At 39.1% G+C, this 24,654-nt stretch overlaps 1 protein-coding gene across 2 annotated transcripts in view; it reads left to right on the top strand.

Annotated features, from left to right (window-relative positions):
• Positions 1 to 1,512: 1,512 nt before the first annotated feature.
• The window catches only part of LOC137180395 (NLR family CARD domain-containing protein 3-like), a 53,475-nt gene continuing 30,333 nt past the window's right edge, over positions 1,513 to 24,654 (top strand). The window contains exons 1-10 of one of the 2 annotated variants that reach the window (XM_067585735.1): positions 1,513 to 1,574; positions 2,657 to 2,713; positions 4,017 to 4,112; positions 4,212 to 4,334; positions 9,250 to 9,328; positions 9,416 to 9,644; positions 9,729 to 11,529; positions 12,897 to 13,070; positions 15,099 to 15,272; positions 23,779 to 23,825. In XM_067585735.1, coding sequence (XP_067441836.1) covers positions 4,030 to 4,112; positions 4,212 to 4,334; positions 9,250 to 9,328; positions 9,416 to 9,644; positions 9,729 to 11,529; positions 12,897 to 13,070; positions 15,099 to 15,272; positions 23,779 to 23,825 — 2,710 coding nt within the window. In that variant the 5' untranslated portion in view covers positions 1,513 to 1,574; positions 2,657 to 2,713; positions 4,017 to 4,029. The remainder of the gene's footprint in view (positions 1,575 to 2,656; positions 2,714 to 4,016; positions 4,113 to 4,211; positions 4,335 to 9,249; positions 9,329 to 9,415; positions 9,645 to 9,728; positions 11,530 to 12,896; positions 13,071 to 15,098; positions 15,273 to 23,778; positions 23,826 to 24,654) is intronic. The other variant, XM_067585734.1, reaches the window with a different exon arrangement.

Raw genomic sequence — 24,654 nt, 5'->3', positions numbered from 1 at the left:
TTTACTTCATCTGAAAGTTCTTTACTTCCCTTAACCCTTTCAATTACTGCTAACAGTTTAGTGTTGGTCAGCACATTAAAACTGACTGTGACTGATTAAACTGTCAGGAGACAATAAAACATTACAGTCCTGTGACTGAAGTCATGAACATGTTGGTTTGTTGAGACGTTTTTATGGCTGTTAGAATAAGAAATCATTTCTCTGCCACAGGGAGGGGTTGGACTTTCATACTGAAATTACTGAAATTACTTTATGAAGCCTGTTTATTGTGTTTATTGAGGCCTCTGTTGGACACAGAGTTTCAAAGGTCCCATCATTTGAATCTTTATATCAAATAAAATAAATAATGAGTGACCTCTCTGTCATTCTCAGGCAGGTTTTCAGACACTTGAAGCCAAGTTTGAAACTAAACACTCTGCAGAGGACACAGCTGGAGCTGTTTTTCTGTTGTGGTTTCTGATAATCACTGAACAGTTGTTGAATGATCTCAGCGATGGTCATCATCAGATGAAAAGGTTTGTTTGATTTTGCAGTTTTCAAGATGTCAATCAGAGCAAGAAGTAGACAGTTCCTGTCCCGTCCACCTCAAACTCATTCATACCTGATAAAGAAATTCAAAACATCAGTCACATGTCAGAATACACAGGGAGAGGAACAGCAGAAATACAAGACAATTTACATTATTGATCAGTCAGATATCTGGACTGTCAGGGCTTCACATCCAGGGTGGGAAATTTACTTTTTAAAATGTGAACATACAATAGTAAATTGTTATTTTCTGTCTGAAATCTACCAGCCACTTTCATATTTTACCAGCATTTGGCTGGTGCAAATTTACCACCCTGTCTCACATCTGGAGGCTACAGATGTTTCTTTAAGAATCCTCATGTCCTACTTGTTTCTAAGAACTTAAATTACTATAGTAATGTTCATATTTTAAGCCATCTGTCATATTTGTAGGCCTCTGACCAGGACTGGCTCATCTTGAACAAGCCTAATGTTTCAGCACCCCCTAATTTTATTTGAATATGAGCAGTCCTGGACTACAGTGTAGCTGAAATCTGTGGTTTCCATTTTCAGATTTAATTCCCACAGTGCAGACTGAGCTCCAGCTCAGCTCAGCCTGCCTGGTTGTCTAAGCAGGTAGCAGAGAGCTGTCAGTCTAAATCTGTAGTTTAATTTGATTATCAATGAAGGAGGATCTTTCAGCTCTTAAATATGCAACAAAAAGTAGTTTGGTTTATACTCTGGAAGTCCACTCTTCTTTAACTGTTTTCTGTTGCCCAAAGAGAAAGAAGTGAATGATGAACATTTTGAACAGTTTTAATGAGGAAGGCTGCTGTAGATGAAGGAGGGAAATGTATCACTTGATCAAGTCATAATAAAACAGTAAAGGCTGAACTTTGTCCTGTGCTGCAGGTTCAGTCTGGTTTATGGTGTTTAAATTCTGCTACGTGGAGTTTTTATTGTAGCAGGTCATTACACTGAGATCATTGTAAACTTGTTTTTCTACACAGACCTGATCGGGACATAAGGGAGCTGCTGGAGGAACAGACATAACGGGAACAAGTTGAGTAAGTGTAACTCTGCTGGTTCTGAATTCTCTTCATTATTTATTTTATATGTGAAAATATCTAAATGTTTGAAGGTATTTCCTTAAGAGTTGTAGTGGCTTGAAATTCAGTCATAATTTCAACATGAATATCAGCTTCCTCCTCAGACAGTCAAAGATGGTGTCTGTGTGAGCAGGAAAAGAAAAACTCAAGAGTTACAAAATGGTATTTTAGGTACAAAAGGACATATTTTTAGTGGGGAGGGGTACCGAACCTTATGAATAAAAAAGCATGATCCTTCTCAGTGTCAACAGAAGTGGTGAAATAGTTACAGAAACACTCTTAAGTGTTTAGTTTGAAACCACTGTGTTATTTTAAATGATTTTTTAGGTTACATCACATTTAAATGTGAAATAACGGGATTAAAAAGTGCTGTGTTCTGGTTAAAGTTTAGTCCTGGAATAGGACTGTTTTTGTTGGCTCTTTACTCAGTCTGAGCCTCATCTGGATTCACTCTTTTACTTGGACTTGTCTTTGTTCATTGTTAGAATGAGCTGGTTTGGACAACCCTGTCAGTATGAATGTGCATTAGGGCGGGGTAATATTGTTATTTTTACAAATTTCTGTCATTCAAACTAAAGATTTCAAGCAAATGGTAAATAAAAGCTGCAAAAATTAGTTATGTCAGGTTTTGTTAGAGAAGTGTGGAGGGGTTTGTTTCATGTAATGCATAACAGTGGGACACAGTTCATTACATTCAACATTTTTATTATCTAATATAGATAATTTGCGCTTTTGTTAAGTCAAATCCCTTCAACAGGGAGACACCTCAAGCAGAACTAGACTCTAGGTGGGCGGCCATCTGCCTTGAGTGGTTGGGTTGAGAGAGAAAGAAGGAGGGAGGGGGAGAGACACAGAAAAGCACAGCAACAACAATAATAACAATAACAACAGTAATAATAAAAATATGACTGTAACTCAATCAAGTCATAATAAAACAGTAAAAGCTGAACTTTGTCCTGTGCTGCAGGTTCAGCTGCTACATGTTTTTATTGAAGCAGGTCGTTAGACTGAGATCATTGTAAACCTGTTTTTCTACACAGACCTGATCAGGACACAAGGGAGCTGCTGGAGGAACAGACATAACGGGAACAAGTTGAGTAAGTGTAACTCTGCTGGTTCTGAATTCTCTTCATTATTTATTTTATATTTGAAAATATCTAAATGTTTGAAAGTATTTTCTTAAGAGTTGTGGCAGCTTGAAATTCAGTCATAATTTCAACAGGAATATCAGCTTCCTCCTCAGATGGTCAAAGATGGCATCTGTGTGAGCAGGAAAAGAATAATTCAAGAGTTACAAAATGGTATTTTAAGTACAAAAGGACATATTTTGTAGTGGGGAGGGGTACCGAACCTTATGAATAAAAAAGCATGACCCTTCTCAGTGTCAACAGAAGTTGTCAATATATATATATAGATATAGATAGATAGATAGATAGATAGATAGATAGATATTGATATACATATATACATATACATACACACACACACACACACACACACACACACACACACACACATATATATATATATATATATATATATATATATATATATATATATATATAGATAGATAGATAGATAGATAGATAGATAGATGAATGTGTGATTTGAGAGTGACAGTGTGATAGAGTGATGAAGGAGATGGTTTTAAACTGATGTGTGGTCGTGGATGTTACTGTGTTCTGCTACTGTTTGAGCAATGAATCTGACAGTGTTATGAAATGATGTGTCATGTGTTCAAAGATGAATTCAAATCTGCAGTTAAATAGTTTGTCAGTAAATTGTATCCATACATAAACAGACATATTTCAGATCTACACTACTGTCAGTGAATTTCAGAGATAATAGTTTCTCCTTCCTCAGAGATCCATCTCAGTCCTGATCTGCTCTGTAGTTCACTGTAGATTAATGAGGACATCTAGTGTACTAATAGCAGAACTACACCAGCTGCTCTGTGATTCTCTGACTCTCACTGACTTTCTGCCTGCAGGTTAGACTGGTTTGATTTCTTTGATGGAGCAATAAGAAGCCTCCTCTCTCTTTGTTCAGGCTTCATCTGACCCATATCTTCATTATCAACTCAGTTAAATCAATTTTTCTAATTACAGAAACAATCAATTGTTCTGACTACTTAAGTTTAACATCCAAAACAGTGTTCAATGTTCAAATTAAAAAAGATAGGATGCAGAGAAAAGCAACATCTCACATTGAAGAGGCTTGTTTTCTCTTTGTTGTCTATGTGGACAGCAACATGTTCTGTTTGTTTCACTTGTAATCTCATTCAGCAGGTGGATTATGAAGGATATGCTTTATCAGTGTCCTCGCAGTCAGAACTCTGTATGTTTGTCATGTGGCTGAGAGGAATGATGAGAAATAATGTGTTGTTGTGTTTGTGTGAAGGTGTTTCTCTGCTATGGATCAGTGTGAGGAGGGGAGAGTCCCTCCTTCTAAAAGCTCTCTGTGTGAGGAACATGACAGTCAGACAAAAGCTCAGAGGTGAGATGCGGATCTCTAACTGTCCATCACTGTTCTCCACTCACATCACTCCACCATCATTATTCACACTCAAAGCTCTGTGTGTATGTTGTGTTTAAGCCCAGAGCAGCAGCACAGACCAGACTCTGCTGGACCTGGACCCAGCTGTGTGTCCATGAAGACTAACCGGTCCAAGACTCCACCTCTTGACTTCAGAGATGGTCACGACTCTGCTGAGGAAAGGTAAGAATTTAAACTAGGTGAGTTTGTTATTCTGCAGCTCTCCAGAAAAAGACGTAACAATGATCCACTTTTAGTGTTTAAAGGTGAACTTCTTGCTGAGACTTAGTAAGTCAACATACACAACAACATACATAAAAGCATATTTTCCATCTATTTGATCAAACAGCTGAGCACTTTCAGTAAGATATTATTCAACTCGACTTTAACAAGGAACAACACAGGAAGTCATTCCTGCCAACTGCCATCACTCTCTATAAGGTGTCAGGGCAAAGGATTGGGTGTTTTTCTGTTACTAGAACAGACTGCTCACCTGAACTTATACATTTCTTTATTTCAATGATTGCATTCACCATATTACTAACTCATCTGCTGTCAGTCTTTTCAGTACTGTCTGCTGTGTATGGAAGCACAATCCAGCATCTTTTCTGTAAAGCACATAACATTATCTTCACTTACACTACTAATGTGCAGTATATTACTGGGCACTATTAGTGTATAGTGTCTATCCATCTGTTCATCTATCCCTCCATTCCAAGTGGCATCCACATTTGAAATCTGAAAACCTCTGTCTGGAACTGATTAATTAGAATTAACATTGTTCTGTTCTCCACAGCTTTACTAAGTGACAAGCTAACAAGTGGCTTTAGATTTGTTAGCCACTGTTAAATTTTCAATAAGGAGAAGCTAAATAAATGGTTTTACAGCCACAGAATTAGCAAACCATGAACTGGCTCCAGCTCTGTGGCTGCTGAAGGACTTGAGGATGGCTTGAAGACATTTCTTCTGGACAGCTGTCCCAAAAAACACACTGTATATTAAAACATACATTAATATTGTCAGTAAATTAAAGTTCAGTGCTTTTTGATGTGCAGAAGTAAGAGAGAAAGCTGTGTGTGGCATGCGTTCTCACTCTATTGACCAGTAAGATCTTTTACACATGGTGACATGAACAGGTGTTAAAACAGTAGCTCAATGCACAAAATATGCATAGACACCCTGCAAAATAATACAAATAAATACGCATCATATCACATATTATCATTATTGTTTTATTATATTGTATTATATTGTAGCCTGTATTAGCTCAAATGATTGTCATAAACCAATTAAATGATGCCTAAATTGCATAAACCTTTTGTCATAACACACGCTATCTCGGTATGGAGGACCACACATTCTGAAAACTTTCACAATTAATGAACCATCCATTTATAAAACAGATAATGAACAGCCTGAGATGTCTTAAGAAAAATAAGTTCAATTTCAACAAAATTATGTCTCAGTTTTTTACAGATTCTTTTGTACTGAAGCTGCTGAATGACAATATTTTGTGCAATGTTCAATATCTTTAAATCTGACCACACTTAGTATTCATTGTTTTTTCAGAAAAATGTATTCTGGTCAGGATGGAAAAGCCTCTGATCAGCGTTTTACATGAAGTAGGCTACTCCCTGTTTAACTTGCTCCTGAAACCTGGCACTTCTTAGCCTTCACAGATGCATCAATATTAGGTTTCAAATCCTGAGCAGTTGCCAATTTTACACTTAATGCAATTTAAGTGCTTGTGTGTGTCAATTTGGGGTAGCCTAAGAGATACAGATAAAATGTGTCCAATACCACTGAGGCAAATTTGTCCGTCAAATGTGAGTCTCTTTTCAAGTCAGTTATCTCAAGTATGATGTCAATGGGTAGATCAGAAGCCTTGACTGTGAATGGCGAGCTGTGTATTCTGTCTCTAGTTCACCAAAGTCCTGAAACTGTTGCTGAAACTGTAGAAATTCCATAAATTTATCTTTGTACCAATTCATGTCAGCATCAATTCCAGTGGCACACACATTTATTAGACAGGGAAAATGAGCAGGGTCACAATTTGACAGCTGCATCTCCTGCAATTCAGCTTCAATTTGTAAGTGCGTATGATGTCATAATTCTGTGTGACAACTTTGTTGCAGCCTTGCGTCATTTTGTTCAGATTATTCAAGTGGTCCACCATAAATGCAAAGTCCTGCAGCCATTCTGATCCTGTAATTCCGCTACTGGTTTTCCCTTTTGCTCCATAAATTGTCCGATTTCCTCTCATAAATCAAAGAAATGCATCAGCACAGCTCCTCGGCTTCACTACCTTACTGCATCGTGGTATGGCAAGCCATGGGTAATGTCTTTGTCAGCAAGAAGGCTGTCAAATTGATAATCCTTAAGACCTCTGGCTCGAATGAAATAAATAGTACAGACAACCACTCCCATGACATGATCCATTCTTAATGACTTGCAACACAATGCTTCCTGGTGCAAAATACAGTGAAAAGTCCAAAAACTATGCCCTCCACTTGCGGCCTGTACTTTCTCTCTGAATTTTGTCACAACACCTGCCATTTTCCTGATCATTGATGGTGCACCATCTGTAGCTAGGCTGACAACAGGAGCACAGTCCAAGCTGACCCTGTCCAGTGTGCCAACAAGACAGCTGAAATTGTAATTTGCTTTTGTGTCTGTCACAACACCAGCACCAATTCAAGGAACTCCTTGATGATATTCAAAGTCTCATCAACACCACGAATGAAAATGGCCAGTTGAGCAACATCTGTAATGTCTATGCTCTCATCAATTACAACCAAAAATGCAACAACTGACTTAACTTTGTGCTTAATTTGGCTGTCCAAATCTTCAGCAAGATCCAAAATCCTATCTGCCATGGAAATTTTTGTCAAGCTGATGTTGGCAAAAGCCTGTTGCTTGTCGGGACACACGATTTCTGCAGTCGTATGTCTCTGTATGTGTGACACCCCAAGGTGTTCTGATACAAGGTACATTTATGAACCACATTGTGCTTGAAAATCATGTTTATAATAGACAGTCTAGACTAGGGCTCTACTTTACTAGCAACACCCTCTCCAGGACCCCATGCAGAGGCTCTAATAAGGCTGGATTCTCTGAACTGCTATACAATGTGTAAGCACAAACAGTCCAAGCCTTCCTCTCAATGGCCCCATAGTTGGGTAGGCGACCCTATTGTTCTCTGTAGAAAACTCCACTGTAGGATTTAGGTTAACAAAGAGAGGCAAATAGAGACAGAAACTAAATAATAATACTTCAGGGATGATTATCACTCATTGTCCATCAGGGTCTCAATGAAAAGTTGCTCTTTGTATGCATGTGCAGAATGTCACTCTCAAGTGTCCATATCATTACTCTCCTCTTCGGCATCTGCCCTCTGGCATTCTCATTTTAGGTAAGACCCACCCACTTGAAGCTTAACAACTAATAAGAAATGACAAATGACAACCTGTGACTGTGAAATGCTACCAAGAGCTATTGCCCCTAACAACACAGCTCTGAGGGTCATTGGGGTTTGCAAACCCCTCAAGCACATTAAGATAGCTATTCACTTTAGACTTTAAAGTTTTTATATTGTTTTGTTAAATCCACTTGAACACAATACAACTATAGAGTTCATTAACTCAATGTATAGTATGAGCCTACATCCCTCAATTGCATGGCCAACTAGAATTACAACACACAGTGCTACACTAATTGACAATTTCACCAATGTTATTGATAAGAAAGTAGTGAGGGACCATCTGCTGGTTTTTGCAATCATTCATAGCTGTATTATGACCATCAAGAACGATAAAACTTACATATCTAATTAGACACAAAACGCAAGGTGCAATTAACTCTTTTAAAGAAGACCTAATGAAACAAGATTGGAATAAAGTCTATGTGGAAGATGTAAATGAATCCAATGAGACATTTTTGTCCTTTAGTAAAGAAAGTAGTAAAACAAATTTGCTGAAAAGTAAGGACAATCTAACTAAGGATATTCAAAATGCATGCAAGAAGAAAAAATATTATATAAAGAATTTTAAAAGAAAAGAACAAAAGAAATAGAAATATCAACTGCAATAGAAAATAAAGAATATGCAGTGGGGGTGTTCCTGGATCTTAAAAAAGCATTTGATACAGTGGACCATGACTTTATTATTGAAGAAATTACTAAGATACAGAATTAGAGGGGTATCACTCACTTGGTTAAGCAGTTACCAGGAGAATAGGTATCAATATGTGCAAATAAATAAATGTAACTCACAACCACTGAAGGTTACTTGTGGGGTTCCCCAGGACACTGCAAATCAAGAAAGACTGACATAGACAGACAGGGTCCATGATATGTACTGTAAGTGTTTATTGATTTGTATTATTTTGTTTTTGTTCTAGTTGTTTTGTCTTGATTTTGTTCTTTTGTTTTTGTTTTGTTTTTGTCTTGTTTTGATTTGGCTGTTTGAAGTTACCTTTCAAGATCAAAAATAACGTGTTAAGAGGATAGGAATTATAAGCTGCGGCTTCAGCCTACACCTTTTTGTCGAACTGCAGAAAAACAAAACTTCAAGTTGGGTTATTTTGCTGTTTTGAGCTGCTCTATTTAAGTATCTTTCTCTTTTTTGTGTGTTTATGTATGTATAAAAAATGAATTTGTATATGCTGACCGGAAATAAATTCTATTCTATTCCACATGGTCACCAATTGTTGGACACAAAATATTGCTTATTTTTGCTGATATATTTGCTTAAAGGATACATCATACAGTACATGTGATGTGATTTCTGCTTTTCTACAAATTTGCTGATTAGTTTCTTTCCATATACTTTTTTGGTTTTCTATCTGTTGGCACCAGATCAAGTTAAGAGACAAGGACAAGTTTTCCAGTAAAAATAGATAACATGGTTTCCTTCAAAGAATTGTGAGTAAACAATGAGACACTTTCTCACAACTGACAATAAGCAAATACTTAGATCAATGTAAAGGTGTCATTGTTGAAAACCCTAACACCTAACCCAGAAAATGTCCCAAAAGCAAATATACAAATATATGTGTCTGTTGATACTTTTAGAACTCATAGTTGCTGTTTTCTCCATAGAGTTCAGCAGCAAAGGCCAGAGGTTCCCAGTGGTCAGTCTGTGCAGCAGCATCCAACAGACTTGAACTCCATTTTTATGGTGTGTTAATGTACAACAACTTTTACTTCAACTGCAAATGAAATGAAACACACACATTTTATATTTTGGGTTTTATTTTTCTTTCAGCGTCTTGAGGGGAACATAATCACTTTTGTGAAGAATGAGCTGAAGAGGATCCAGAATGATCTGAGTCCAGATTATGCAGAATGCTTAGAGAGGCAAAGTGAGGATGAGGAGGTGTTGGACATTGAGGAGGAAAAGCAGAGGAGGAGCAGCAGAGAAGCATTTCTGAAGATCACACTGCACTTCCTGAGGAGAATGAAGCAGGAGGAGCTGGCTGACCATCTGCAGAGCAGTAAGAGGATTTTCCAAAATTCCACTTTTCTCATATTTTCACTAACATCCACTCACTACTCTTATTTGTTGTGTCTTCATTCAGAAATTATTGCTGCTGCAGATTGTCAATGTCAACTCAAATCTAACCTGAAGAAGAAGTTCCAGTGTGTGTTTGAGGGGATTGCTAAAGCAGGAAACCCAACCCCTCTGAATCAGATCTACACAGAACTCTACATCACAGAGGGAGGGACTGCAGAGGTCAATGATGAACATGAGGTCAGACAGATTGAAACAGCAGCCAGGAAACCAGACAAACCAGAAACAACCATCAGATGTAAGGACATCTTTCAAGACTCACGTGGAAGAGCTCAACCAATCAGAACAGTGATGACAAAGGGAGTGGCTGGCATTGGGAAAACAGTCTTAACACAGAAGTTCACTCTGGACTGGGCTGAAGACATAGCCAACAAGGACATACAGTTCACATTTCCATTCACTTTCAGAGAGCTGAATGTACTGAAAGAGAAAAAGTACAGCTTGGTGGAACTTGTTCATCACTTCTTTACTGAAACCAAAAAAGCAGGAATCTGCAGGTTTGAAGAGTTTCAGGTTGTGTTCATCTTTGACGGTCTGGATGAGTGTCGACTTCCTCTGGACTTCCAAAACAATGAGATCCTGACTGATGTTACAGAGTCCACCTCAGTGGATGTGCTGCTGACAAATCTCATCAGGGGGAAACTGCTTCCTTCTGCTCGCCTCTGGATAACCACACGACCTGCAGCAGCCAATCAGATCCCTCCTGAGTGTGTTGGCATGGTGACAGAGGTCAGAGGGTTCACTGACCCAAAGAAGGAGGAGTACTTCAAGAAGAGATTCAGAGATGAGAAGCAGGCCAGCACCATCATCTCCCACATCAAGACATCACGAAGCCTCCACATCATGTGCTACATCCCAGTCTTCTGCTGGATCACTGCTACAGTTCTGGAGGCTGTGTTGAAAAGCATAGAGAGAGGAGAGCTGCCCAAGACCCTGACTGAGATGTACATCCACTTCCTTGTAGTTCAGACCAAACTGAAGAATGTCAAGTATGATGGAGGAGCTGAGACAGATCCACACTGGAGTCCAGAAAGCAGGAAGATGATTGAGTCTCTGGGAAAACTGGCTTTTGAGCAGCTGCAGAAAGGTAACCTCATCTTCTATGAATCAGACCTGAAAGAGTGTGGCATCGATATCAGAGCAGCCTCAGTGTACTCAGGAGTGTTCACACAGGTCTTTAAGGAGGAGAGAGGGCTGTACCAGAACAAGGTGTTCTGCTTCATCCATTTGAGCGTTCAGGAGTTTCTGGCTGCTCTTCATGTCCATCTGACATTCATCAACTCTGGAGTCAATCTGCTGGCAGAAGAACAAACAACCTCCATGTGCGCAAAAAAAAGCAACACTGAAATGACACATTTCTACCAGAGTGCTGTGGACGTGGCCTTACAGAGTCCAAATGGAGACCTGGACTTGTTCCTCCGCTTCCTCCTTGGTCTTTCACTGCAGACCAATCAGACTCTCTTACGAGGTCTTCTGACACTGACAGAAAGTAGCTCAATGACCAATCAGGAAACAGTCAAGTACATCAAGGAGAAGATCGGTGAGAATCTGTCTGCAGAGAGAAGCATCAATTTGTTCCATTGTCTGAGTGAACTGAGTGATCATTCTGTAGAGGGGGAGATCCAACAGTACCTGAGATCAGGACGTCTCTCCACAGATAAACTGTCTCCTGCTCAGTGGTCAACTCTGGCCTTAATCTTACTGTCATCAGAAAAAAATCTGGATGTGTTTGACTTGAAGAAATACTCTGCTTCAGAGGAGGCACTTCTGAGGCTGCTGCCAGTGGTCAAAGCCTCAAACAAAGTTCTGTAGGTGCACAAATAACTTTAGAGTTGTTCTCATATTATGAAATTCTTAATCCAACAATACTCACAAGACATAGAAAACTAACTGATTAGGTAATTTTACCTGAAATAAATTAAAATCGTTTCTTATACCTCCACCGATTAATGCACACATTCAAAATGTCATTGCTTACTGATGACCAATACATATTTGTGTAAATTATTTTAAGAAATATAAATTAAAAGATATATTTGGCAATTTTCTATATTTTTCTTCTTGTCAACAAACCTCAGGTATAGAGCCAAACCAACAATGAACTGATCTAATAATTATTGTGTGTGCATCCAAAGTCTGATATATCTTATTTCTCTTTGCCATAGACCTCTGTTGTTTTCCAAAAACTAAAGACTAATAACAGTGATCACATTTTCAATCTCCGGAGAGTGGTTGTATGTGAGGCAGACACCACTGAGCATGTGCAGGAACATAGTTCTGTTCACAAAGCTTTGCTGGCTCTTTTGTCACATACCGCAACCTCTTGAATTTGTTCTGAAGTTCTTTGAGAAATGTGCAATGTCTGGGTCAGAGTCTTATTGATATGACAGGTATGAGTATACATCTGAAACACAAAAAGAGATGGTGGAGTGCAATAGATTCATAGACGCGCGTTTATATGAGCTGGAGTATTCAGAAGAGGAAATAAAACAGAGACATGCTGAAAGGGAGACACTGAGTGCAACAGCCCACACTAATTTTACCTTTGTTGTTTGGAAAACATGGAATTTCTGATGTGTATATAATTGTGTGGTTTGCACATTTCCACAACCAGATACAGAGCATTTCACTTCAAACAAGCTGAAAATATCAATAGTTTACAATACGAGCTATTTTCCCTGGTGTGTTCAGTGGTGTCTGCTTTACACAGAACAACTCTCTTTGGAAAGTCTTAAGTCTTAAGTCTTTGGAGCCATTTCTAAACAAACTAACTTGATCAAACTCATAATGAAGGAACATGTCACCTAGTGCATCAGTGTGGCTCACTGACATGTTTTTAATAGTTTTTGGACAACAACTATTTACAATACTTTTAAGTAGGATGAGTTTATTGGTGGTTTGGCTCCGCACAGGAGATTTGTTGACAACAAGAGACCTACAGAAAATTGCCAATCATATTTAATTTTTTTAACTAATGAGTAAATTACTGTTCCCAGTAAAATACAATAAAAAATCTTTCTAACTTATCTCTTTACCAACACCTTAATGAGCAATCAGTCAACTCATCGAGAGATAACAGATAACAACTCAAAAATGTGATAAAAAAATGATATCTTAAAATTGTACTCAACAGAAACGGTGTCAGTGTTTGTCTTTATCACTAACTCTCCCTCAGGCTGAGTGGCTGTAATCTCTCAGAGAGAAGCTGTGGAGCTCTGGCATCAGTTCTCAGCTCCCGGTCCTCTAGTCTGAGAGAGCTTGATCTGAGTAACAACGACCTGCATGATTCAGGAGTGAAACTACTCTCAGCTGGCCTGGAGAGTCCACACTGTGCACTGGAGACTCTCAGGTTAGAACTTGTTTATAAAAAAATAGTTTGACATGTTTGGAAATACAATCATTTGCTTTCTTGTAGAAAGTTAGATGATAAGATTCACACCACTTTCATGACTGCCTGCTAAACATGAAGATGCAGCCATGTGATATTAAAGGACAGGTCTGGATTTTTCCCTTTTTTAAATATATTTTTGTCCATTTTATGACAGTCAGGGGGGTGAGAGTGACAGGGAATAGCATGCAACCACGGTCTGCTGCTCAAATTGAATCGCAGATGTTGTGGTTGTGCGGCATGCATCTTAACCAGTAGGCTACTGGGAAGTGCCAGATTTGTTTGTTTTTTTCATGTCTATCTTAATACAATACTGATTTTCCATTATGTACTTAGAAGTGGGTCTTAGTTGCTGTAACAACTCCTACTCTGCATACTGACTTCACTGTAAGAGATGGGGGCCAAAATCCAAAGCCCTTGGTCCAAAGTTCAGATGATACTAATATGAGGCTTCTGAAATTAGCTTAATCAAATCGATGTGTTCCAGAGTTACAGTCTGTTTAGGATAGAATTCCCTCTTTTTGTTTCTATGGACTGAAGTTATTCACTTATCTGTGGTGCAGGGATATATTCTGGTTGTGGTCATAATGTAGTGCTGATATTAACTGGCTTTCACTACTCAAGATGAGTAGTAAACTTTGAATGCATCTATAAGCTATTTGCCAAGGGCAACTCAAGGTGTTTTTTTTCCTTGCAGATTTGATAGCTGGAGTATTTTTGCAGTCTATATTTTTGGGCACTAATATTTTGGTAACAACCCTCTGTGAGTGTTTTGGAGTTGATCTTTAGCTGTTCTAGTTGCCCTCCAGACCAGCTCAGCTTGCTCTTGCATCTGTATCTAACATGGAATATGTTTGCTTCTGTGTTTATCTAGTGTGTTTTAAAAGAAATAAGCGATAGGAAGAATACGTTCCAGAGATTTCCTTTGAGAGATCCCAAAAGGAGCGAGTTGTGGCAACTAGCTGACAAAATGGACATAAATACATAGTTTGAAGATTCAGTAGAAGGGGGGCTATGAGAAAATGGCACCATTTGAGCTGACAATAGTTGATAGTTTTTAATAAATAAATACATAGTATATGGTTCATTCTGTAATGTCAGTAAAATGCTGATTCTGGCAACAAATCTACACACATCTACTACAATGTATTACTCTGCTGCAACTTGGCAAGGAACATTCTGGAGAAACAAGAAGAGGGAATTCGGTTCTCCACAGGCAGTAACTTTGAAATATATTGACTCAGACTGCTAAAGCATCATTTTAGCTCAAGCTGAACTTGAAAACAAGGGCTGTGGATTTTGGAGAGTATGACATGTCAATATTGTATTAACAGTATTGTATTAACAGACTTTAAAAAACCTGAACCTAGCCTTTAAGCTTGGATAAAGACTGTAAGCAGCACAAACAGAAATCAAAATATTATCAATGTGTTCATCTAACTCTGTAAGAAAGTTAACAAACATATTTTATTTTTTAAATGTTAACCTGCTCATTTGCTTTATATTCAGTTAAATGACAGTGAAGACACCAAACGTCTATAGGATTTTACTGTGTAGGTTATTCTCAGTTGTTGTACCAACCATCGGCAATAGTCCCTTGGAATTATTTAAGAAGATTCATTATTTCCAATAACTGTATCTTTGTTTTCAAATCCATGAACACCAGATAGGCTGTCTACACTTACTGTTACATTTGCTGTTGATGATGGTTTCTGATGTCATTTTACTGTGTTGTAAAGTTCCGCAGCTCTGCTGCTGACCCAGCATTTCACTTTAGTTGTGTCTTATGTTTGTTTCTATGCTATATGGTGAAATCAAAGACAATTTTCCATAATGTGGACAAAAAAGTTCCTAACAAAATAAAAACTGATTTTAAAGCAGTGGACCAATGAGATAATCACTTAGTTCATTATAATCAGAGAATTTATGCAAGGAAAAAAGACACTCATCAATACACAAAAGAAATTATCATTGTGTGTGTATGTCCAGTCTGTTAGGCTGTCAGGTCACAGAGGAAGGCTGTGCTTCTCTGGCCTCAGCTCTGAGATCCAACCCTTCCCATCTGAGAGAGCTGGATCTGAGCTACAATCATCCAGGAATCTCAGGAGAGAAGCTGCTGTCTGCTGGACTGGAGGATCCACACTGCAAACTGGACACTCTCAGGTATGAACAGACAACAAGCGCTCACACACTGTTTCTCTGTCACACTGACAAGCTCAGGACTGTTGGTTCTCAGTACCAGCAGCACTGCTGATAACAGTGGAAGGAGCCATTTTCTAGAGAGGTCAATTAAATGTAGTTCACCAGTTTCTATAAGAGGTGTCACCTTTGTGATGTGATCAATATAGGGTATAGGTAGGAACTTCCAATTAGCTGTCATATGTTGGTAGACAGAAGGGACAAACAGTTTTTGATTGTTATACCAGGAGAACATTGCTATGAGGTAATGTTGAAAATGTTAGTTTGTGAAGAATTATATGTACTGCTGTCATAAACAATTTAAGATCACTGTGCGGTGAGCAATAAATATCATGTAAAGCCAGAAGAATGAAAGTTTGGACTCTTTGTGGGAGCAACTATTTTACACAAGGTAAACAGCAGAAACATGGTGTTTTTGTAACAAAGTAATACAACAGGAATGTGCACTTACATGAACATGATTAGCCAATGCAGCTTCTTGCCGGATTATTTCATGTTGCGTTGCAGTCAAAGGTTAACCAAGCTTGGACAACCCTGTGTTGTTTTGCCGGAGCCCCCTGTGTTAACAGACAAGCGATCTGCGAGCCGCTCCACACTGCAGCAGTGGGGCGGGGCTTCTGGGCTCTACGACTGATCAGAGCTGTACAATCTGCCCTGAGAGAGAAGAGTGGATGACATCTCTCTTCATTTGATAATGTTAAAAGTTAGGCTTTGTTGTGGGTTTCCTGATTCATTTAAAAAAAAAACAAAGAAAAGAAAAAGAGAGAGAAAGGGCGAGTGAGCTGAGAGCATGAGTGAGCGACAGTGCTGGAAAGCTTTCTTTTGAGAGAAAGCCTGTGAATGACAGAGACACGTTATTTTCTGATTGTTTCACGGCAGTCACGTTCTAAAGCACAAATAAACAACTATCAAACACTCAACAGGTGGCGCAACATGTTCAGTATTACAAACCGTGAATAAACAAGCAAACAGCGTGCTGTTCAGCTCCATGTCTAAATGTAGCAGGGGCTGTTTGATATAAACATTGTCACACCACAGCGGGTCAGGGCTTCTGGACTCTGACTCGAGTTCACACTTGGCGGGTGTACTGCTGAGAACCCAAGGAAGTGCAGTGTTGAGTGTGAAGTTGTTTGGACATGCAACACATTTAATATTAATAAACTTTGAATAAACAAGCAAACAACGAGCTGCTCAGCTCCATGTCTGAGTACAGTGGGCGCTGTTTGATATAAACACCATCACATCACAGTGGGGCAGGGCTTCTGGGCTCTGACTTGCTGACCAGGACAAAGGCACTCGCCGACAAAATAACGACAATCATAACAATAACAATAACAGCAGAAATAGCAATAGCCAGGGAAGGACGCCAACAAGACTGTGAAGGACCACGAAGGCTCGGCCTGCAACCCAGGATTTCCTGCAAAATGAGAAAGCACAAAAAACTCCGGGGAAGAAGCAAAGTTAGTGACATGCATTGATGTCACATGAATGCATACAGATGGAGAGGAGGAGGAGGAGAGAGGAGCTCAGTGCATCATCGGAAGTTCCTCAGCAGTCTAGGCCTATAGCAGCATAACTAAGGGCTGATCCAAGGTGAGCCTGGTCGGCCCTAACTATAAGCTTTATCAAAAAGGAAAATTTTAAGCCTGCTCTTAAATGTAGAGAGGGTGTCTGCCCCCCAGACCGAACCTGGAAGATGGTTCCACAGGAAAGGAGCCTGATAGCTGAGGGCTCTTCCTCCCATTCCACTTTTACAGACTGTAGGAACCACCAGTAAGCTGCATACTGGGAGTGCAGTGTTTTAGTGGGGTAATAGTTTACTATGAGATCTTCAAAATATGATGGTGCCTGACCATTTAGGGCTTTGTAAGTTAGGAGAAGGATTTTAAATTCTATTCTGGATTTTACAGGAAGCCAATGTAGCGAAGCTAAAATTGGAGAAATATGATCTCTTTTTCTATTTTTTGTTAGTAAACGAGCAGCTGCATTCTGGACCAGCTGGACAGGTTTTAGAGACTTGATAATAATGAGTTGCAATAATCTGGCCCAGAAGTAACAAATGTGTGGACTAGTTTTTCTGCATCTTTTTGGGACAGGATGTGTCTGATTTTTGGGATATTACGTAAGTGAAAAAAGGCAGTCTTTGAAATTTGATTTATGTGGGAGTTAAAGGACCTATCCTGATTAAAGATAACTCTCAGATTCCTTACGGTGGTGCTGGAGGCCAGGGTAATGCCATCCAGAGTAGCTATATCATTAGATAATGTGTTTCTAAGGTGTTTAGGGCCAAGCACAATAACTTCAGTTTTATCTGAGTTTAGTAGTAGAAAATTGCAGGTCATCCAGGTCTTTATGTCTTTAAGGCATGCTTGGAGTTTGTTTAACTGATTGGTTTCATCAGGCTTCATTGATAAATATAATTGGGTATCATCTGCATAACAATGAAAATTTATGGAGTGTTTCCTAATAATATTACCTAAAGGAAGCATATACAAGGTGAATAGTATTGGTCCAAGTACAGAACCGTCTGGAACTCCGTGTCTATCTTTTGCCTTCCAAATCCTTTGTCTGATGCAGTTAGGAGGTCATCTGTGACTTTCACCAGTGCTGTCTCTGTGCTATGATGCACTCTAAATCCTGACTTAAAAATAAACTATTGTTATGTAGAAAGTCACATAACTGATTAGAGACTGCTTTCTGAAGGATCTTAGAGAGAAAGGGAAGATTAGATATATGTCTATAATTGGCTAAAATGCCTGAATCAAGAGAAGGCTTCTGAAGAAGAGGTTTAATTACAGCTACTTTAAAGGACTGTGGTACATAGCCTGTTACTAAAGACAGATTGATCATATCTAGTAAAGAAGTGCTAACTAAGGGTAAGGCTTCCTTAAGCAACCTAGTTGGGATGGGGTCTAAGAGACAGGTTGATGGTTTAGCTGAACAAATCATTGAAGTTAGTTCAGAAAAGTCGACTGGAGAAAAACAGTCCAAATGTATGTCAGGATTTACATCTGTTTCTAAGGTGCCTGAGTTTGTGGATAAATCGGTGCCTGTTGAGGGCAGAGAGTGTTGAATTTTGTCTCTAATTGTTAGAATTTTATCATTAAAGAAGCTCATAAAGTCGTTACTACTGAGAGCTATAGGAATACATGGATCAGTAGAGTTATGACTCTTTGTCAGCCAAAGTGCTGAAAAGGAACCTAGGGCTGTTTTTATTCTCCTCTATTAATGCTGAGTAATAGGTGGCTCTGGCATTACAGAGGGCCTTCTTATATGTTTTAAGACGATCTTGCCAGGCTAAGTGAGATTCTTCCACTTTGGTGGAACACCAGATCCATTCAAATTTTTGCGATGTTTGCTTTAATTTGCGGGTTTGGGAGTCATACCGTGGAGCTAACTTCTTATGTTTTATTATCCTCCTTTTTAAAGGGGCAATGGAGTCGAGTGTTATTCGCAATGAGCCTGCAGTACTATCAACAAGATTATCAATTTCTGAGGGACTAAAGTTAACATAAGTCCTCTGTAGTATTGAGACATGGCATTGAATTCAGTACTGATGGAATTGCTTCCTTAAATTTAGCTAAAGCACTATCAGATAGACATAGTGAAGAAATTTTTGTCTAAAGGTGTGTAATCCAGTGATAGGAATTCAAAAGTTATTAAAAAATGATCTGATAAAATAGGATTTTGTGGAAAAATTATTAAATGTTCAGTTTCAATCCCATAAATCAGAACAAGGTCGAGGGTGTGGTTAAGACAGTGAGTGTGATTATTTACACACTGCGAGAAGCCAATTGAGTCTAACAATGAGATAAACGCAGTGCTCATTATCAATATCCACATGAATATTAAAATCACCTATTATAATTACTTTATCTATATTAAGGACTAGGTTTGATAAAAACTATGAGAATTCAGATAGGAATTCAGAATACGGACCAGGAGGACGGTACACTATAACAAATAGAACTGGTTGTAAAGTTTTCCAGGTTGGGTGAGAGAGGTCAAGAACAAGACTTTCGAAAGAGTTATAATTAAATTTAGGTCTACGGTTGATGATTAAGCTTAAGTTGAAAATGGCTGCTCCATCAACTCCACCTCCTCGGCCAGTATCTCGAGGAATGTGAGTATTAGTATGACTGGGGGGAGCAGATTCATTTAGGCTGACATATTCTTCATGACACAGCCAGGTTTCAGTAAGACAAAATAAATCAATATGATCTGAGATTAAATCCTTTACTAATACGGTTTTAGATGACAGAGATCTAATGTTTAAGAGTCCACATTTAATTCTCTTATTTTGTTGTACTATTGCAGTAGTGGTTTTAATTTTCATTAGATTTTTATGAATGAATCCTCTTCTGTTTACTTTGGATTTAATTGATTTAAGTGGTCGGGGGACAGACACAGTCTCTATGTGGTTTTGGGTGGGTAACTGCTCTAATGGAAGCGCAGAGAAGCGTGTAGGACTGCAGCTCTGCCTCCTGGTCTCAACTCTGGGTTGTCATGGTTTTGGTCTACGAATAAACTCAGCCCTATTTCTAGATATGAGAGCAGCTCCATCCAAAGTGGGATGTATGCCGTCTCTCCTAATCAGACCAGGTCTTCCCCAGAAAGTCTGCCGATTATCTATGAGGCCCACATCAGGACACCACCTTGACAGCCAGCGGTTGAATTGTGACATGCGGCTATACATGTCATCACTGGTCAGATTAGGCAGCGATCCAGAGAAAACTACGGAGTCCGACATAGTATTTGCATATTTACACACCGACTCAACATTAATTTTAGTTACCTCCGATTGGCGTAATCGAGAGTCATTCCCGCTGTGAATAACAATCGTCCCATATTTACATTTATCCTTAGCCAGCAGTTTTAAATTTGGTTCTATGTCGCCCGCTCTGGCCCCAGGAATACATTTGACTATGGCTGCTGGTGTCGCTAACTTCTCGTTTCTGACTATGGAGCTGCCAATAATCAGAGTTGGTTTCTCAGCAGGTGTGTTACTGAGGGGGGAGAACCAGTTAGAAACATGAACTGGTTGGTGGTGAACCGTGGGCTTCTGCTTGGGGCTATGCTTCCTTCGGACAGTCACTCAGCCACCCTGGCTTCCCGGCTGCTCGGGAACTACCGGGGCAGTAGGAGCTACGCTAGGTCGGCCCGCACTGGATACTGGGGGCTGGCTAACTACATTAGCTACTGATTGTTTTTCCATGGTGTGGAGCCGCACTTCGAATTCACTGAGCCTCACCTCCAACACTGCAAATAAACTACATTTATCACACGTAACGTTTTCACTAAAGGAGGCAGAGGAATAACTAAACATTTGACACACCGAGCAAGAGAGAGCAGGAGAGCGAGAGGGAGAGAGAGAAGCCATCGCTAACTGTTTCACTAGGTTTAGCTGCTAAGCTAACTGCTGAGCTAAAGATAACTAACAACTGTGTGATTAGTGAGAAAAGTCCGTAAAAGAAGGAGAGAGCTAAGAGTGCTTGAGCAGAACTAGCGTACGTTTAAATGTACAGCAGGTATTTATCCACAGTAGTGAGAAATATAGCAAAGTTAACTGAGCTGGGAGCTGCAAAAACACTATTAGTAACCACAGTTGGCAACAGGAAATGACACAATACGCTTACCCTAGCATGTCAGTTCTAATGAATGAGAGGACTGCATTTTGTCATGCAGTCTCATGTCAGTCTGAACATGGCCTTACGGTGGACTTGTCAGTTACTAGTCTGTCTGCAGCCCCTCAGTGGCATTAAGTTCAGGCTTAGCTGATACAACAATGAAGAGATAAGGGATGTCTTTGGTAGGAAAATGCTGTTTTTTGTTCAATAATTTACTACTGTTTATAATGTTATTTTATGTTTTAAACAGAAACTTGGGTAGATTAAAACAACAATGCAAGCAGTTTTTGTTGATTTAACTGTAACTTACTTGAACTTTATGAGTGTGAGGAGACATGTCATCAGGAAAATTTGCATCCGTTGAATATAATTCATTCATGTTGAATTACTTATTGAATTGATATGGCTGTCAAAAATTTTTTTTCTCAGGTCTCTCGCTGTCTGTATGCTCCTGTCCCTGTGTTTGCATCCCACCCCTCTCCTTCTAGCTGGTTACATCCTCCAATAACAAAGTGCTTCAAGCAATCCACTTTGTGAATAAATTTCCACACTTAAAATATCAAACTACCATGTGAAGCACTGTCTGAAAATATTTACTCTGCATTTGTGTATGAGTGTAAAATGTGCAGCAGTGTCATAAAATATACAGGTAACACTGTAAACCTCCATTCTCATTCAAGAAAGTTACAGATAAGATCGTAAAAATGAATGCAGTATAGAACAGAATAGTAAAATACAGCAGTGATTCCAATTTCTGCTACACAGACAGCATAAGACATCAACAGGGACTTTTATTGTAACATCACTGGAGAAGTGTAAAGAATCAGAAACCTTTGTCAGACCTTAAATCACATTTAGATAATTACAAAGCCTATTATGTCCTCAAAGTACACAGCAAAAAGCACAGAATTCATGTCAAAACATGATTAATAAATTAAGTTTAAAGTTTATTTTTTGACAAGGGCTGTGAATCTTTGGGAATCTCACGATTCCATTAGATTTTGATTACCATTCTTGGGTGTCCAAATCAATTCAGAATTGATTATTGATTGAATAAATAGAAAGGGAGGCACTATTTTCAGTCTCTTGCTCCAGTATAATATGTGCCAAACCATTCATTGGTGTCTTTGGTCCACTGAAATACAATAAAACATAACTAGCAGATAAGATAAATGGTCCACAGCCTTCTTATTTGAAAAGTTAACTGCATTAATTCATGAATTAATTAATTTGAAAGCATCTTAGTGTCTCCTGCCTGTATGAGAATAACAAAATGAGGGGGAGGCGGAGTGCTCAGCTGTGTTGTTAACGTCATGTCCCCAGATGTGGAGAGCAGCCTCTCTGCTGCACTGTTAGCTCTGGGGAAAGACATCTCGGTACTAGACGCTGAGTGGGCGCAGGGTTTTTGAGGTGAAACAGACTGTTCAGAGTTATTTTCTTCACCTCAGAGTTGGTTTAAGTTGTTTACCGCGGCAGTGTGTGTTGGTCAGCTGGTCTCATTTGTTACTACCAGGGTTTGCTGCTCCACTGCACTAACATTAGTCTCTGAGTGATAGCGTAGAAAGTTCACAATATACTTCATGTTCATCTTGCAAATTTAATTATTTAGACATTAAATCAAATCATGCTAGCAACCTCTGCCTTTTTTGACGATAAAATACACGATAACTCTAACATGTGCATGCTGTAGATTGTCCGGGTGCTGCACTGCCCTCGCAGTTGAGTTCCGCCTTTTTCATTCTGTCAACATCACGTTATTAGCTAACATAAGAAAATCCTGTCATAGAACTTCAGTCTCTTTTTTTGTTTGACATTTTGTTATTTTATTTTTATTTTTATTACAGACTTGTGTGGTGCCCATTCAACACGTGCCTGCTCGGAACAGGCTTGCTTGGTCTCCGCCTTCTACTTCAACACATAGAAAAATTAATACAGTCGATGTGAGGTGTGAATGAGTATATACACAAACAACATGAAAGGATCTAACATTTTATTATACACAGACAATATAAATAATAGGCTAAGTACTCTGATAATAAATACATATTCTTTTCTCATTTCAAGTAAAATAAGGGCTGCGTTCAAAAATAAAATAATGTGCATCCTAAAATAAAGTGGATCGGTCATATTGGGCTCTTATATCGTTCCTATTTTCTGTGCCATTAGTTTTGATTTGTCTGTAGTGGTGCTTCACAATTGCCATGGTCTTGGAGCATATGAGACAAACTGGTTTTGAACTGCCTGTGGAAGTATTTGTTCCATATTACGTGCATATTTTATCACGTTTTACACGTGTATTGGTCTCTGAGCACTTCCAAAACGCAGGTGACCTTCGCTCAACAATGTACCTGAGTGCCTCCTGTGTAGTCACTCACTGCTGATCTGCTAAACATGGTTCTAATGTTTCGCTTCATGTCTAGACACGGGGTAAGAGTGTCCATTCTTGATCGAAACCTCTGTATTCACTGTCTACTTTTCTCTCTTTAGAGCACTTTTCTCTGACTCTTGTCACTCCTCGTCTCTGGTCTCTCCTGACTTGCTGGAGTCAGTCAGCAGAGCTCTGAAGCACTGCCCTGCCCCTGCACAGGGCGGAGCAGCTCACAGATTGCTGGTGTATTCAGAGTTTATTAATATTAAACATATTGCGCATCCATATTGCACCAAATTCGACACTGTACTCCCTTTGTTCCCCAGCAATGCACCTGTCAAGTGTGGAATCAATTGGATGAACAGTTCAAGAGATACGCAGACTTACAGACATACTTTGCTTTGTTGTCTTAATTCTAAGGATCATTTTTGATGAAGCTTCTGAATGTTAATCCTGACTTTGTTTCTTCCTCCAGGCTGGATCATGGTGGAAAGCAGAGGCTGAAACCTGGTCTGAGGAAGTGTGAGTGTTTTTTCACTTTGATTCATTAAAACAAGGCAGCACATGTTAAAGGATTGGGCCGGTGGTTTTCTGTATTTTTTTTTTAATATCAATAAATCTCATGTTTGGATCCAAACCAACAATGAGCTGATCTACTAACAAGTATTGTGTATTTATCCAATATTTGTTATTCCTATGTGCTGTAGACCTCCATTGTTGTCCAAAACCTCCTAAAAACATATCAGTGAGCCACATCACTGCACTGGGTGACATGTTCCTCTATTAAGAAGACAGTGGATATGGTAATTTGTTTAGAAATGGCTACAAAAAGTAAACACAATAATAAGATAGTAAACGTCAGGAGTGAGGTTCCTAGTACAGCAGACGCTATGAGCACAAGCAGAAATGTGGTTCTGTGCTACATATCACAACCTCTTGACTTTGCACTGAAGTTCTTTGCAAAATTTATAATATAGTACTAAGTCAAGGGGTTGCCATATGTAGCACAGCAAGCTAGTGAAGCTGTAAACAGAGCCGCATTCTGCACATGCAGAGTGATGTCTGCTGTGCTAGGAACCTCTTTCCTGGGGGTTATGATCTTAGTGCTGTTTTTATTCTTTGGAACCATTTACAAACACTACAGTAACCATTGCCCTCAGGGATGAAGGAAAATGTCACTCAGTGCAGCGGTGTGGCTCACTGACATGTTTTTACTAGTTTTTGGACAACGGAGGAATAAGATATATCAGGCTTTGGATACACACACAATACTTGTTAGTAGACCAGTTCATTGTTGGTTTGGATCCAAACATGAGATTTGTTGACAGTATGAAAAATATAGAAAATTGTC

Source organism: Thunnus thynnus, chromosome 3 (assembly GCF_963924715.1).
Source record: "Thunnus thynnus chromosome 3, fThuThy2.1, whole genome shotgun sequence".
Lineage (NCBI taxonomy): Eukaryota > Metazoa > Chordata > Actinopteri > Scombriformes > Scombridae > Thunnus > Thunnus thynnus.
This window is presented reverse-complemented; position numbering and strand designations above follow the sequence as displayed.